Source organism: Esox lucius, chromosome 10, assembly GCF_011004845.1.
Source record: "Esox lucius isolate fEsoLuc1 chromosome 10, fEsoLuc1.pri, whole genome shotgun sequence".
In the NCBI taxonomy this organism is placed as follows: Eukaryota; Metazoa; Chordata; class Actinopteri; order Esociformes; family Esocidae; genus Esox; species Esox lucius.
The window spans coordinates 3285970-3300525 of NC_047578.1; the positions used below are offsets into that span (position 1 = coordinate 3285970).

At 44.5% G+C, this 14556-nt stretch overlaps 1 protein-coding gene across 4 annotated transcripts in view; it reads left to right on the plus strand.

The window, feature by feature from the left end:
- Positions 1-14556, plus strand: part of gabbr1b (gamma-aminobutyric acid (GABA) B receptor, 1b) — a 115787-nt gene that overhangs the window by 21793 nt on the left and 79438 nt on the right. For 3 of the 4 annotated variants that reach the window (XM_029122772.2, XM_029122771.2, XM_029122773.2), the window contains exons 2-5: positions 5077-5160; positions 11452-11519; positions 12446-12584; positions 13635-13820. In XM_029122772.2, the coding sequence (XP_028978605.1) occupies positions 5085-5160; positions 11452-11519; positions 12446-12584; positions 13635-13820 (469 nt within the window). In that variant the 5' untranslated portion in view covers positions 5077-5084. Of the gene's footprint in view, positions 1-5076; positions 5161-11451; positions 11520-12445; positions 12585-12803; positions 12921-13634; positions 13821-14556 lie in introns of those variants that run through there. The other variant, XM_029122774.2, reaches the window with a different exon arrangement.

Here is a 14556-nt window from a genome sequence, read left to right on the forward strand (position 1 = left end):
TTACTTCTGAAAGACTCATCCTATCTGGGATGTTCTTTTTATACCCTATCATGTTACTGACCCGTTGCCCATAAACCTAATTAGTTGTGAGATGTTCCAACAGTTTTTGTTCTTAGCAGTACACAATTTTTCCAGTCTTTTGTTGCATCTGTCCCAGCTTTTTTGAAACATGTTGCAGGCATGATATTCAAAGTGGGCATATACTTTTCAAATAACAATAAAATATATCAGTTTCAATATCTGATATGTTGTCTTTGTACTATTTTCTTTTAAATGGAGTGTTTAAATTGTTTGCAAATCATTGCATTATTTTTTCTTTTCATTTTACATAGTGTCAACTTGTTTACAACTTTTTTGAAAACGGGATTGTACAATTTATATTTACAATTTTCTTTTAATTTCAAATGTGCTGGATTTTTCTAGTCTATCAATCTATCAGGGTTTTGTTCTTCATTGTGTTCTGTTGATCCCAGTAAGTGTAGATGTTGTTTCAACAGGAGCTAATTGGGATTTAAATGTAGAAATAAATATAAACTGGTTTGTTTTCATTGTTGGCAATCTGCCATCATATTACAAATGTCTTTGTGTTGTGCGAGAGCATTCCCTTGTTATGTGGTTAGTCCTCTTGGAGCATTTTTCATGCATTGGTTTGTCTTCAAAGCAATATCTTTTTGACAAGATAAACGTTTAGACACGAGCCGCGAAGATCAGTAAAATTACTGTTATTCAGCACACTACAGAATGGGGGTTCCGCAAGGTTCTTTGGGAAATGTGATGATTTGTGCAGAATGTATGACTGCAGTAAGTGACTGCGTAATAGAGTCAGATAGGAGAACAGCTTATAGTTCACTAACTCAGCTCATGGTTCTCAATATTCTTCTCAGGGAACCCAAGCTGTTCCAGAGGTAATTCTTTCAATTAACACTATAATAATAACTATGGAATATTCTTTGTTATGTCAGACATGAAAATAAATAACCTGTGTAGTTCTTCAAACAAATCTACAAAAAATACTTTCTCTATAATGATTCTAAGATCAAGATTTTGTAGCTTGGAACCCTGATTGATTTATGTGGTCCTTCAACCAAAGTTGTGATTGGTAGATGTGGTCCTTCAACCAGATTTGTGATTGATTGATGTGGTCCTTAAACCAGATTGATGGTTTAAGAACCACATCAACCAGAGCTGTTATATATGTTGTACTTCACCCAGAGATGTAATAGATGTGATCCTTCAACCAGAGATGTAATAGATGTGGTCCTTCACCCAAAGTTGTGATAGATTGATGTGGTCCTTAAACCAGATTGATGGTTTAAGGACCACATCAACCAGAGATGTAATGTATGTGGTACTTCACTCAGAGATGTAATAGATGTGGTCCTTCAACCATAGATGTGATTGATGTGGTCCTTCAACCAGAGATGTAATAGATGTGGTGCTTCAACCAGAGATGTAATAGATGTGGTCCTTCAACCAGAGATGTGAAGGATGTGTTCCTGCAGCCAGAGTTGTGATTGATAGAGCTGGTCCTTCATCCAGAGGTGTAATAGATGTGGTCCTTCAACCAGAGATGTAATAGATGTGGTCCTTCAACCAGAGATGTGAAGGATGTGGTCCTTCAACCAGAGAAGTAATAGATGTGATCCTTCAACCAGAGATGTGTAGGATGTGGTGTTTCACCCAAAGAAGTTGTTGATAGATGTGGTCCTTCACTCCATGCCGTCACTCTTAGTGAACAGGAAAAATACATTTCACAGTAACTGGAGGAGACAAATTGTCACGATGGGTTAAATGTTGAAAAATTTGAAACCTGACAGGGAGAAAAAGAGTCTACAAGAACGGTTGCCAAGCAACATAATTAGGCAGCGCTCAGCTTAGGTTCTGGAGAACAGAAGAGACGACCCTGCTGTCTGCTGTCCATGTTCAGACTGTCACCTGGCACCAGCTCAGGGCTTTATTTTAGCATGCGTCCGTCCACGTGTGATTCATGTAAAATGTGTTGAATGTGGACGTGCTGTACCTGTATCCATTGCTCTGTCTCTGTACATGTGCAAATACATGCAAATGTCAGCGCTTGTGCCCTGAAGATCCACAAGGACACTTCTCAGGATCTGTGTTCTGGATGCATGAATTCCCATCACCTGAGGAGTGGCTAGCACGCTCACGGGCCGGAAGGCTGTCCGTGCTCAGACGCGGGAAAATGTGGGTTATCGAGAGTGGTGGTGTGACAGAGAGAGAGCGAGGGAGATTGAAAGAAAAAGCAGAGCGAAGAAAGCGAAGCAGAGAGAGAGGGGTGGAGAGAAAGAATGTTCCTGCCCCCTGCCTGGTCTGACACTGCAGGTGAACTAGATGTGTTCATGGTTCCTTGGCCACATTAACATGAATGTTTATCTGAACACTGTGACTGTTAACCCTCTGTAGACAGGTCTCACTGCACTACTATGGTCCCTCTGTTGACAGGTCTCACTGCACTACTATGGTCCCTCTGTTGACAGGTCTCACTGCACTACTATGGTCCCTCTGTTGACAGGTCTCACTGCACTACTATGGTCCCTCTGTTGACAGGTCTCACTGCACTACTATGGTCCCTCTGTTGACAGGTCTCACTGCACTACTATGGTCCCTCTGTTGACAGGTCTCACTGCACTACTATGGTCCCTCTGTAGACAGGTCTCACTGCACTACTATGGTCCCTCTGTAGACAGGTCTCACTGCACTACTATGGTCCCTCTGTAGACAGGTCTCTCTGCACTACTATGGTCCCTCTGTTGACAGGTCTCACTGCACTACTATGGTCCCTCTGTAGACAGGTCTCACTGCACTACTATGGTCCCTCTGTAGACCGGTCTCACTGCACTACTATGGTCCCTCTGTAGACAGGTCTCACTGCACTACTATGGTCCCTCTGTAGACCGGTCTCACTGCACTACTATGATCCCTCTGTAGACCGGTCTCACTGCACTTCTATAGTCCCTCTGTAGACCGGTCTCACTGCACTTCTATAGTCCCTCTGTAGACCATTCTCACTGCACTACTACGATCCCTCTGTAGACCGGTCTCACTGCACTACTATGGTCCCTCTGTTGTCAACACAGGATCTCTGGTTCATGTCAAACAGACATTCATTTCTTATAAGAAATTGGACTCAGAAAAAACATTTTTTTTAGATCGCAATTGAAGGAAGAAATTGTCTGCAACGCACGCTCAGCTCTCCCTGGTTGTAATGCAAGTTGAGTCAACCAATTACATGCCTTTCTTCCAGCACCTAAAGAAAACCGTGTCCTGAGCACAAAAAAATATGGATTTTCCGTGTGCCTGTCAAATATATGTAATAAGCAACTTGTGTCTATTTCGCGAAACCCTTTGATACTGTGCTGGTATTGGGGAAGACTATAGACCAGGGCCTGGAGGGACGCTCACACGGCTCTCTGGAAAAGAAGTGCACTATAGAGTGAACAGTGTGTCCATGCAGACTCAATCTGTTATACCAGAAAGCAATACGACCGTTCATTGTGTGAATTGTAATTCAAGGTTATTTTTTGGGGTGGGTGCTTAGGAGGGAATAAAGGGTTAATGAGTGAAATTCATTTAAAAATATCACAAGTTCACAACTAGACTACAAGTTTGCCTTTCCGGCAGCAATGGAGCAAATTCAGAGGCAGCATCTGTTGACATGATGGAAAAATCATAGATTGGGTTTTTTGATTAAATCGCTTTTTTTTTCATTGACTTCGAGATCAGCCTCACAATTCCACGTAAAATAACAGTGAATGGAACTGGACACATTGTCATCTTAAACGGTAGAGGTGGCAGCAGCGCCTTGTCACGCGTCAGAAGCTTGTTTGTGCACGTGTGACGGACTCCGTCCATGAAAACGCAGCTAGGAGTGTCGAGAGTGTGGGTCTGCATGTTAAATGGCTTCCTATTCCCTATGCTGGTCAAAGTAGAGCCCTATAAAAAGGCCAATACCACACATAGTGGTTTGGAGCGTCACGTGTGGACTCACTCCAGGGGGGCCACTCATGTGGTTCAAAATAATAACACATCAATCCAATTACCCCGCAATTTACTGCAATTTACTGCAATTTACTGCAATTCACTGCCTCACTCCGGGTCTTGGGCTGAGCAGGGCAGTGACAGTGAGGCGTTGATGCATTGCTAACGGAGTTCTGTCAGGCTGGGTCGGTATCGTCCCGTTCACCAGAAGGTTGGACTGGGGGGCTGAGGGAGGTGCACGTGTCAGATTTTAATTTGCTACAGCAGGAACATTCCCTGTCAGTGTCTGTAGACACTGATTACTATGCAACCAATATAATTAATAAAAGAATGTGTTGATACATTTTTCATTGGGGTAAAATCAAATCTGACAGTCGTGGAAATTACAAACTGTAGATGTTTTCCTTTTTTTTCTCCCTTCAGTACTCACAGCAGGGCTCAGCCATTTCATTCACATTGTGAGATTAGTACCTGAAACAATACTGCTGATGACTTCACAAAGGAAATAACATGTGACTGGCTTCAGGACTTGGGTGGTGACACAGTGTAATGGGACTGGATGCTAGGTGCCGGGGTTTAGGGCTGGGTGCTCCTTTTTCATCTGTGCTTTAAATATGTGTAAGCAATGAGGGTGTAAGGGATGTGGCACATGGCCAAGAGCTGTTCTTAGGCACGATGAATCGTGGAGTGCCTGCACACAATGCTTAGACATGTTATATTGGCAATATGTCACAAATCCCTCGCGGTGCCATCTTGCGATTATAAACCGGTTACCAACGCAGTTAGAGCAGTACAAAGTGATGTCATACCTGTAGTATACAGTCTCATATACCACGGGTATCAACCAATCAGCATTCAGGAATCAATCCCACTGGTGTGTAAATATGTATATATTTTGTAGCATTATTCTTTCTCTCGTTCCCTCTCTCTTACTATATGGCTCTTTGGTAACTTTTCAAGCCTCCACCTTTTCCGTCTTATAATATATACCTCTGTGTCTCTCCATCCTTTACCCAGAATGTTTTTGGCCCTCCATGCCACCTGTAACTCTCTCTCCCCCCGCCCCTCTTCTGTCCTCAGGTGTGGGGATGGCACCGTCATTCATTCCTTTAATTGTCTTGCTGTTCCCACTGCTCACTGTGGCCACACACAATACAACTGCAGGTAATGACTCCATGCTCTCATATCAATGAGTGTCACTGACATGACAGATGTGCCATATTTCTGTGTGTGTGTGCGTGTGTGGTGTATGTACTGTCTCTGTGTGCGTGTGTGGTGTATGTACTGTCTCTGTGTGCGTGTGTGGTGTATGTACTGTCTCTGTGTGCGTGTGTGGTGTATGTACTGTCTCTGTGTGTGTGTGTAGTGTATGTACTGTCTGTGTCTGTGTGTGTGTGTAGTGTATGTACTGTCTCTGTGTGCGTGTGTGGTGTATGTACTGTCTCTGTGTGTGTGTGTAGTGTATGTACTGTCTGTGTCTGTGTGTGTGTGTAGTGTATGTACTGTCTCTGTGTGTGTGTGCGTGTGTGGTGTATGTACTGTCTCTGTGTGTGTGTGTAGTGTATGTACTGTCTCTGTGTGTGTGTAGTGTATGTACTGTCTCTGTGTGTGTGTGTAGTGTATGTACTGTCTCTGTGTGTGTGTGCGTGTGTGGTGTATGTACTGTCTCTGTGTGTGTGTGTAGTGTATGTACTGTCTCTGTGTGTGTGTGCGTGTGTGGTGTATGTACTGTCTCTGTGTGTGTGTGTGTAGTGTATGTACTGTCTCTGTGTGTGTGGTGTATGTACTGTCTCTGTGTGTGTGTGTGTGTAGTGTATGTACTGTCTGTGTCTGTGTGTGTGTGTGTACTGTATTTACTGTCTGTGTGTGTCTGTAGTGTATGTACTGTCTGTGTATGTGTGTGTGTGTGTGTGTGTGTGTGTATGTATTGTCTGTGTATGTGTGTGTGTGTGTCTATGTGTGTGTGTGTGTGTGTGTGTGATTACAGGCCCTCCGTCTGTTTGGCTCTTTTTCCCTTTTCTCATCAGCCAATCGGTAAGCTCCTTGGCCTGACATTACCATAGCAGCCCCCCCATGAGACCATGGCTGCATCCCAAATGGCACCCTATTCCCAAAATAGTGTGCTACTTTTGACCCTAGCCGCAGTGGCCACCGGCTCAAAGCAGTGTGCTGTGTGAGGGCTTAGGTTGCGGTTTGGGACGCGGGCCTAACCAGAGACAACCAGCTGCCACTTCTGACCCCCTCCAACAGCCAGGCCTTGGCAGCCTAGCATGAACCCTGTGGTTTAATGCCAACAGACCAGAGAGAGGAGAGCGGTGCCATAACACGGATGGCCGTTTGTTGTTAACACCCGCCGCTTGTTGCGAGCACCACATGTTCCGTACTCTGTCCCAGGGAATGGTTTTACGTTCCACCACTCAGGTTCCGCTGTAACACCGGTGTACCCTGTCCCAGGGAATGGTTCTACGTTCCACCACTCAGGTTCCGCTGTGACACCGGCGTACTCTGTCCCAGGGAATGGTTCTACGTTCCACCACTCAGGTTCCGCTGTGACACCGGCGTACTCTGTCCCAGGGAATGGTTCTACGTTCCACCACTCAGGTTCCGCTGTGACACCGGCGTACTCTGTCCCAGGGAATGGTTCTACGTTCCACCACTCAGGTTCCGCAGTGACACCGGTGTACCCTGTCCCAGGGAATGGTTCTACGTTCCACCACTCAGGTTCCGCTGTGACACCGGCGTACTCTGTCCCAGGGAATGGTTCTACGTTCCACCACTCAGGTTCCGCTGTGATGCCGGCGTACTCTGTCCCAGGGAATGGTTCTACGTTCCACCACTCAGGTTCCGCTGTGATGCCGGCGGGTTCTATGAACCTGGCTGATGTTGACATTCCATAGTGTCTCCTACATAGAGTACTGACTAACACTGGAGAACATCTCCATCTCCCTCTAGTTATTCTCCCTCTTCCTATCTACTCCTTTCTCTCCTCCTCAATCTCTCTGTCTCCTCCCCGTCTCTCTCCTCCACTCTCCCTCCACTCTTTCCCACCCCCCCTCTCTCCCCACTCTGTCCCCCGACTTCTCACCCCCCCCCGTCTTATAAATAACACACTGTGTATGGACAGGGTTTCCATATGCATCACATTAAATAGATGTTCATTCCATCAGACTGTCATGGTGCAGAATGAAACATTAACCTCCTTGTCATTGATGTCATGTCAAGTAGTTTGTTCTGTCCTCTTCTATTGATGGATGGGATAGTGTGTGTGTGTGTGTGTACGTGCGTGCTTCACTGTGTGTACTACCAAATGAACTAAAAGTAGAATCTGCATAATAATTCACATTTTCTCATGCTGCCTGATCTTTTTTTGCTTGCTCTACTACTCTACGAAATGAATTAAGTAAGACCTTGGGATTAGATGGACCTATATATCAGAAAGTGTAAGTCTCATATAGCTCAGTTATGGCATTAGCAATGGCAGGCTTGTGTGTTCAATTCCTATTTGGACCTGCATGCTAAATTACTAAAATATAAAATATCTAAAACTTTAGCTCTATATGGTAAAAACAAATGAATACAATCAAATTTGTTAGAGCATGTTTAATAAAAAAAGTTAGAATTGATTCTATGGCGCTTTTCATTGCGAAAATAATCTCAAAGTGCTTGCATTAAAAAAATAGAAAAGAAAGAATGGTAACATAAAAACATCTAGCTACTGTACATAACAGAATAGGTCTGGACTACTGTATATAACAGTGTAGGTCTGGACTACTGTACATAACAGAATAGGTCTGGACTACTGTATATAACAGAGTAGGTCTGGACTACTGTATATAACAGTGTAGGTCTGGACTACTGTACATAACAGAATAGGTCTGGACTACTGTATATAACAGAGTAGGTCTGGACTACTGTATATAACAGAATAGGTCTGGACTACTGTACATAACAGAATAGGTCTGGACTACCGTACATAACAGAGTAGGTCTGGACTACTGTATATAACAGAGTAGGTCTGGACTACTGTATATAACAGAGTAGGTCTGGACTACTGTACATAACAGAATAGGTCTGGACTACTGTATATAACAGAGTAGGTCTGGACTACTGTACATAACAGAGTAGGTCTGGACTACTGTATATAACAGAGTAGGTCTGGACTACTGTACATAACAGAGTAGGTCTGGACTACTGTACATAACAGAGTAGGTCTGGACTACTGTACATAACAGAATAGGTCTGGACTACCGTACATAACAGAGTAGGTCTGGACTACTGTATATAACAGAGTAGGTCTGGACTACTGTACATAACAGAATAGGTCTGGACTACTGTATATAACAGAGTAGGTCTGGACTACTGTACATAACAGAATAGGTCTGGACTACTGTATATAACAGAGTAGGTCTGGACTACTGTACATAACAGAGTAGGTCTGGACTACTGTACATAACAGAGTAGGTCTGGACTACCGTACATAACAGAGTAGGTCTGGACTACTGTACATAACAGAATAGGTCTGGACTACCGTACATAACAGAGTAGGTCTGGACTACTGTACATAACAGAGTAGGTCTGGACTACTGTACATAACAGAATAGGTCTGGACTACTGTACATAACAGAGTAGGTCTGGACTACCGTACATAACAGAATAGGTCTGGACTACTGTACATAACAGAGTAGGTCTGGACTACCTTACATAACAGAATAGGTCTGGACTACTGTACATAACAGAGTAGGTCTGGACTACCGTACATAACAGAATAGGTCTGGTCAGCGACTACAGCAGATTACGCTTAGAGAGGCACCATAGCAGGCTGTGTTTTGGGTTCTAATATTGATGTGCCTCCTTTGGTGGTCATTATTCTTCCTTGTCTTGATAAGCCAGGGCTAAGCCCGTACTCCGAACAATCCCGGTTAAGTCAGGAAAGATTCATGCCTCCACTCCAGCTATTCCTCGGCTTAAAGCCTAATGGTTTGAAACAGCCTAAATACGGACTTCCTTCCTACGCAACAAGTCACAATGTTTCAATCGAATTAGGCTACTTCATGGTTCTGTTGGACAGTAGGTACACAGCTGTCCGCATAAAACTACAGCATTCAAGCTGCGCACGTCACATTCAGTGAATAGCAAAACGTGTCTGTTACCGAACACCAAACAGCTTAATAACATGCTGAGGACGTCCAGCCATGTCTTCGATACTGGGCACAACGTGTGTTTGTATGCTGACATACCGAGCAAAGCATGATGTCAGAGTGCTCTCAGTCAGTCCTCTGGGTGTTTTATGCGTTGCTTTTTGCTTGTGTGGTTAATTGGCACAGAGACGTGTTGGTTGAAATTTTTATTTGCATAAATGTTCTGTAATTATGAATATAAATGTAAAATGATGTGCAGAGCTGCGGTCCAGTGATTTTAATCTTGCATCCATCCTTAATGCAGGTCCCTGCTGAATACCGTGGTTCTGTCCCCGGTGTCCTCCTATCAACTTAACCTGTCCATCTCCCACCGCTTAATCTGTCTGTCAATAGAGCATTACCAAACACGTGACTCCGCCATTAAAAGAAAACAAAGAGCTGAATCAGGATCGAAATGTTGAAAATCTAATTTCCCCTGGCCGATCATACTCTGCAGCCAGCTCTGACCGCAGGAGCTGGAGCCCATCTGTGAAGGTTGGCAACCTCTCAACCTTTCGGCCCGTAGCGCAGAGTGGCTTCCAACCGTGCCACATTACCCACGCTTAAGTAGTAGCTAGCCTCGATATCATGTTATTATTAGCCCTACCTGTGGACACAGTCATTTAAGTACATTTTATAGTAAGTGTAGTGTGTGCACGTTTTTGTTATTGTACAAGCTGAGGTATGAAAATATGTGTAGTGTTTTGTAGAGGTGTAGGTTTTTTGCCGGACACCGCGTTGAACCTGGCCCAGTGTTGATGTTAAGTCATTTTAGACCGCAAACACCTGCAAAACAGGTATTTCCGTCATCCTAAGTAATTTAACTACATGTCCAGTCCTTATATTTGGCGTACACGTCAATATAGAAAATAGGGTATCCCAAAGGCCAAATAAAGTCATATAAATTAATTTAAAGGAATGCGGTATGTTTGCCTTTTGGGGAATGAAAGTTAAGGGTTTGTGACTGCAACGATTTGAGCTTTCTACATTATATTTTATATATATATATATATATATATATATATATATATATAAAATATATATATAGGCCTATATGTTTTTTTGTTGTTGTTTTTTTTACAGTCTTCTATGAACTCTGCTGTAGCTTTTATCACGTACATCGACTAATTAATTCATGCTATTCCGCTACAGCAACATATCTTTTTAAACCATTCCAGTTTGTTGCTTGGCCTGAAGCGGTTGTTCCGGGTCAGATGTTGAAAGCAGTCTCGCCGTTCCAAACCTTAGAGGTATTCTGAATGTATGTTGCAGGTAAACCCCCCCCACCCACTGTGGTTTGTATTCCAATCAGAATGACACCACATCACTCTGCTGGCCAGCATAATGCGACTGTCAGGCCTGACGTAAACTGCGGTATTATATTGACTTAAATAATTACATTTAAATGACTACATATTTACTGTAACAGCCAGTCCTCCAGCACCAGGAGACACAGGACTGGGCGCTGCTGATACATCTGGAATTCACTTTCCATCACCCTGGAAAATATGCAAATCAGGCTTAAATCCATGCAGCCGGGCTATTTAATTCCGTTCCCAGATCGCCAAGACATTCAGGGTTTTCAATTTCTGTATGAATTCATGAGTTTTTTTTTCATGGGACCTTGAAATGGTTACTCAAAGGCATCGCTTTCAAAAAAGTGTTTGATTCCAAATTGCTTTTTTCCAGTGTTACATGGACTCACTGTCATTGTGTTATTTTAAATGGCTACCTTATTGTTGTATTGCGGCATAGTGTGTGTTGTGTATGTATGTATGTATGTGTGTGTGTGTGTGTGTGTGTTTAGCCTGATATGCATGTCTTTCCTCAAAACACATTGGAGAAGATCAGACAGAATGGAATCTCCAATACAGTTGTATTCCAGACAGAATCTCCAATACAGTTGTATTCCAGACAGAATCTCCAATACAGTTGTATTCCAGACAGAATCTCCAATACAGTTGTATTCCAGACAGAATCTCCAATACAAGTGAGGAGGCAAGGAGTTAGGATGAAAGAATTGACAGAAGACATGTGGCTCCACCTAGAGGTGTACATGAAAACAGCTTCCAGAGACCCCACAGATTGTTTACGTCCCAAATGCCATTCTATCCTCTATTTAGTGCACTAATTTCTGGGGTTCCCTGTGGGTGGTGGTCCAAGGTAGCGGAGTATAAAGAAAGTAGGATGGCATTTGTGAAACAGACATAGGGCAGGGTTGGCTAGCTGGTGGGTCCAGGTTTTTCAAAACACATGCATCTCTCTTTCTGCTTCTCAGGAGGCTGTGCCATCATCCGCCCTCCCAGAGATGGAGGGATCAGATACAGAGGGCTGACACAAGAGCAGGTACAACCGGTGGCTGCCTTCAGCTTAAAAAAATCAGCTCATGTATTTAAGAGCTAATATCCCAGCAGATAGAAATGAACCACTAAGAGCTTCCCTGGAATGTCAGGAGTTGGTCACATTCCCCTTGATGTCCTTAGGATGTTGCCTGTGTGCTGGGATATAGTTAGATTGGCAAGTGATATAAAAATTTGACTTGCTGCAGTGAATGGATTGCAAAATACAACAAGATGCTTCATAGCATTTTATTTTTTCACTGGTGTTATTTATTATTTAGATGCATTATCATGTCGTGTGTATTGCTATGTTAATAATAATCATGTATTGTGATGTTTTATTTTTGTTTTGATCCCTGGAAGAGGTTATCCATAGAGGGCCAATTGGGAATCAAGATGCATAGTGAAATACTGAAAGCAGGACTGTGACCACGGACTCCAGCGCTAGGCTGTTGTTGAGAGAGAGGACCATTTTAAATAAAATAATCAGCTCATCACATCCTTTCAGCAGGTTAAACATTTAACAATGTTGAATGATGTGATGTGTCTGAATCCAGAGAGTCAGACATAAAAAAAGAAGGGAAATTTAAGGCCAAAACTATTACTATTATAGAAATCACTGTACAGGATTGATGACCATTTGATTCATGGCCTCAAGTGCCCCTGTTATTCAACAGTGACCCAGTGACTGACAGTGTGTTGCTGTCTGTTTCACTGTGCTCGTCTGTGTGTGTTTGTGTTGTGTGTGTTTGTGTTGTGTGTGATCGTCTGTGTGTGTTTGTGTGTGCTCGTCTGTGTGTGTTTGTGTTGTGTATCCTCGTATGTGCGTGTTTGTGTTGTGTGTGTTTGTGTTGTGTGTGTTTGTGTTGTGTGTGATCGTCTGTGTGTTTATGTGTGCTCGTCTGTGTGTGTGTGTGTGTGTGTTGTGTCTAGATACGCAGCGTGCAGGTGTTGCCCGTGGACTATGAGATTGAGTACATCTGTAGAGGAAACCGGGAGATTGTGGGACCCAAGGTGAGGAAGTGTCTTCCCAACAACACCTGGACGGACCTCACCCAACGCAGCAGATGTTGTGAGTACAGCTGCTCTCATTCCCACCTTGGGATGGGCCGTCTGCCTATCCGGGCAAAACCCATTACGTCTTGTATATGGAATGGCCATTGCCTAGCAGAGGAATGTACTGTAGTTGGAGGCGGGTCGTGTGTTAGAAATGCCAGTGATGACATTCTGGTCCCAGTCCGCCCCTGTACAACCTCCTTAACAGACTGTCCATTGGTCTACCTCTTCCTAGGCTCCACCCCTCACTGCCTTAACCGCACCCCTCCATTTCCCGCCCCCCACTCACACAGGGGGACTGAACTGCTAGGACTTGACAGACCAGGCCGTAGGTTTTGAAGGTTTGAAGGAGGTAAGGGACTCCAGACTAGCTGTACTCTACTGCAGTCCGCTCGAGGCATGACACGGGGGCGCCCCGGATAAGCGACAAAACACCTCACAGGAGGAAGGCACACTAATCTGAGTGTGTTCCACTTGATGCCACGCAGCTTTGGTGCTCATCACATTATCGCATCAGGGAGAGTAATGAATAGGCACTGTTTACCCTCCACTAATGCACTCTGATTCACTGGCCTTCTCACTCACTCACTGCCCCTTTGTCTCAAGCTGATCACTTAGACTGACTGGCCCTCTGTCTCGCTATTCCTCACTCTGATTACTGTCTCACTGGCCCTCTGTCTCACTGGCCCTCTGTCTCACTGGCCCTCTGTCTCACAGGCCCTCTGTCTCTGTGTCTCACAGGCCCTCTGTCTCTGTGTCTCACAGGCCCTCTGTCTCTGTGTCTCACAGGCCCTCTGTCTCTGTGTCTCACAGGCCACCAGTCTCTGTGTCTCACAGGCTCTCTGTCTCTCACAGGCCCTCTGTCTCTCTGTCTCACTCTGACTCACCTCTGTCTCACTCTGACTCACCTCTGTCTTACTGGAGATGTTTCTTCACACTCGCACACCTGCTTGTCTTCACTTTGTCCAATGCTGTCCCTACCAAGCAAAGCTCTTCATATACTCTACTCTTGTAGACTTTTCCCAAGTCCCCTTCAACACTAATCCACCCCCCCTCCCCGTCTCAGTACTACAGTGCCCAAGAAAGTGGACTTCCCTGGAGAACGGGCGTGTGTCCGAGTGGCCCCCGGGTTCCCTGGTGGAGGGGACCGAGCTGCAGTACAGCTGTCTGCCGGGGTTTGTCATGGTTGGCAGGAACTCCACACACTGCAACAACATGGGGAACTGGGACTCCCCGAAACCTGTCTGCCACTGTGAGTACAGACGACGTGGCGACACGTTCTTCCACAAGGACTCTCCACTACAAGAACTAGTCAATTTGTTTCGAAGTAAAGATTTGAGTTGCCCTCGGCCAAATCCAGACTTACTTTTGGATTTGTAGCATATTCTAATTGCAAAACTACATAACATTTTGCGGGATGGAACACTGACACGATGTTTGGGACTGCCCACATCATAAAATCAGGGACCTTTTTTTGGCTTGCGAGAGTTACCAAACATGGCTGACATTACAGCAAAACTCTGTAGCAGTCCTTCTAGAGAAGCCATGTCAAACCCCTTCCATGGAGGGAACTGGACTGGTCCCAGTGAAAGTTCCTATTCGGTACATCATACTACGGAATATGCATGCATATTGCGCCCATAGCTTGACACGCTTCAACCATGCCTCTCGAGACCAATGAGGGCTCAAGTCTGTCTGAAGACCCACCTTTCAGGTGACATAATCACACCGCTGCCATTCTCAGCTCTTCATTGCATTCAAAGGAAGGATTCACCCTACTGAGTATAAATTCTCTTATTCCCTGCGAAGCACACCCATAGCTTGATGCTCCCACCACCACGCTTCACCGAAAGGGATTGTATTAGCCAGGTGGGTGATGAGTGGTGCATGGTTTTTGCCTGATGTAGCACTTGGCATTTAACCAAGTAGTTTATGTTCTCATCGGACCAGATAATCTTTTTCCTCATGCTCTCAGAGTCCTTTAAGTA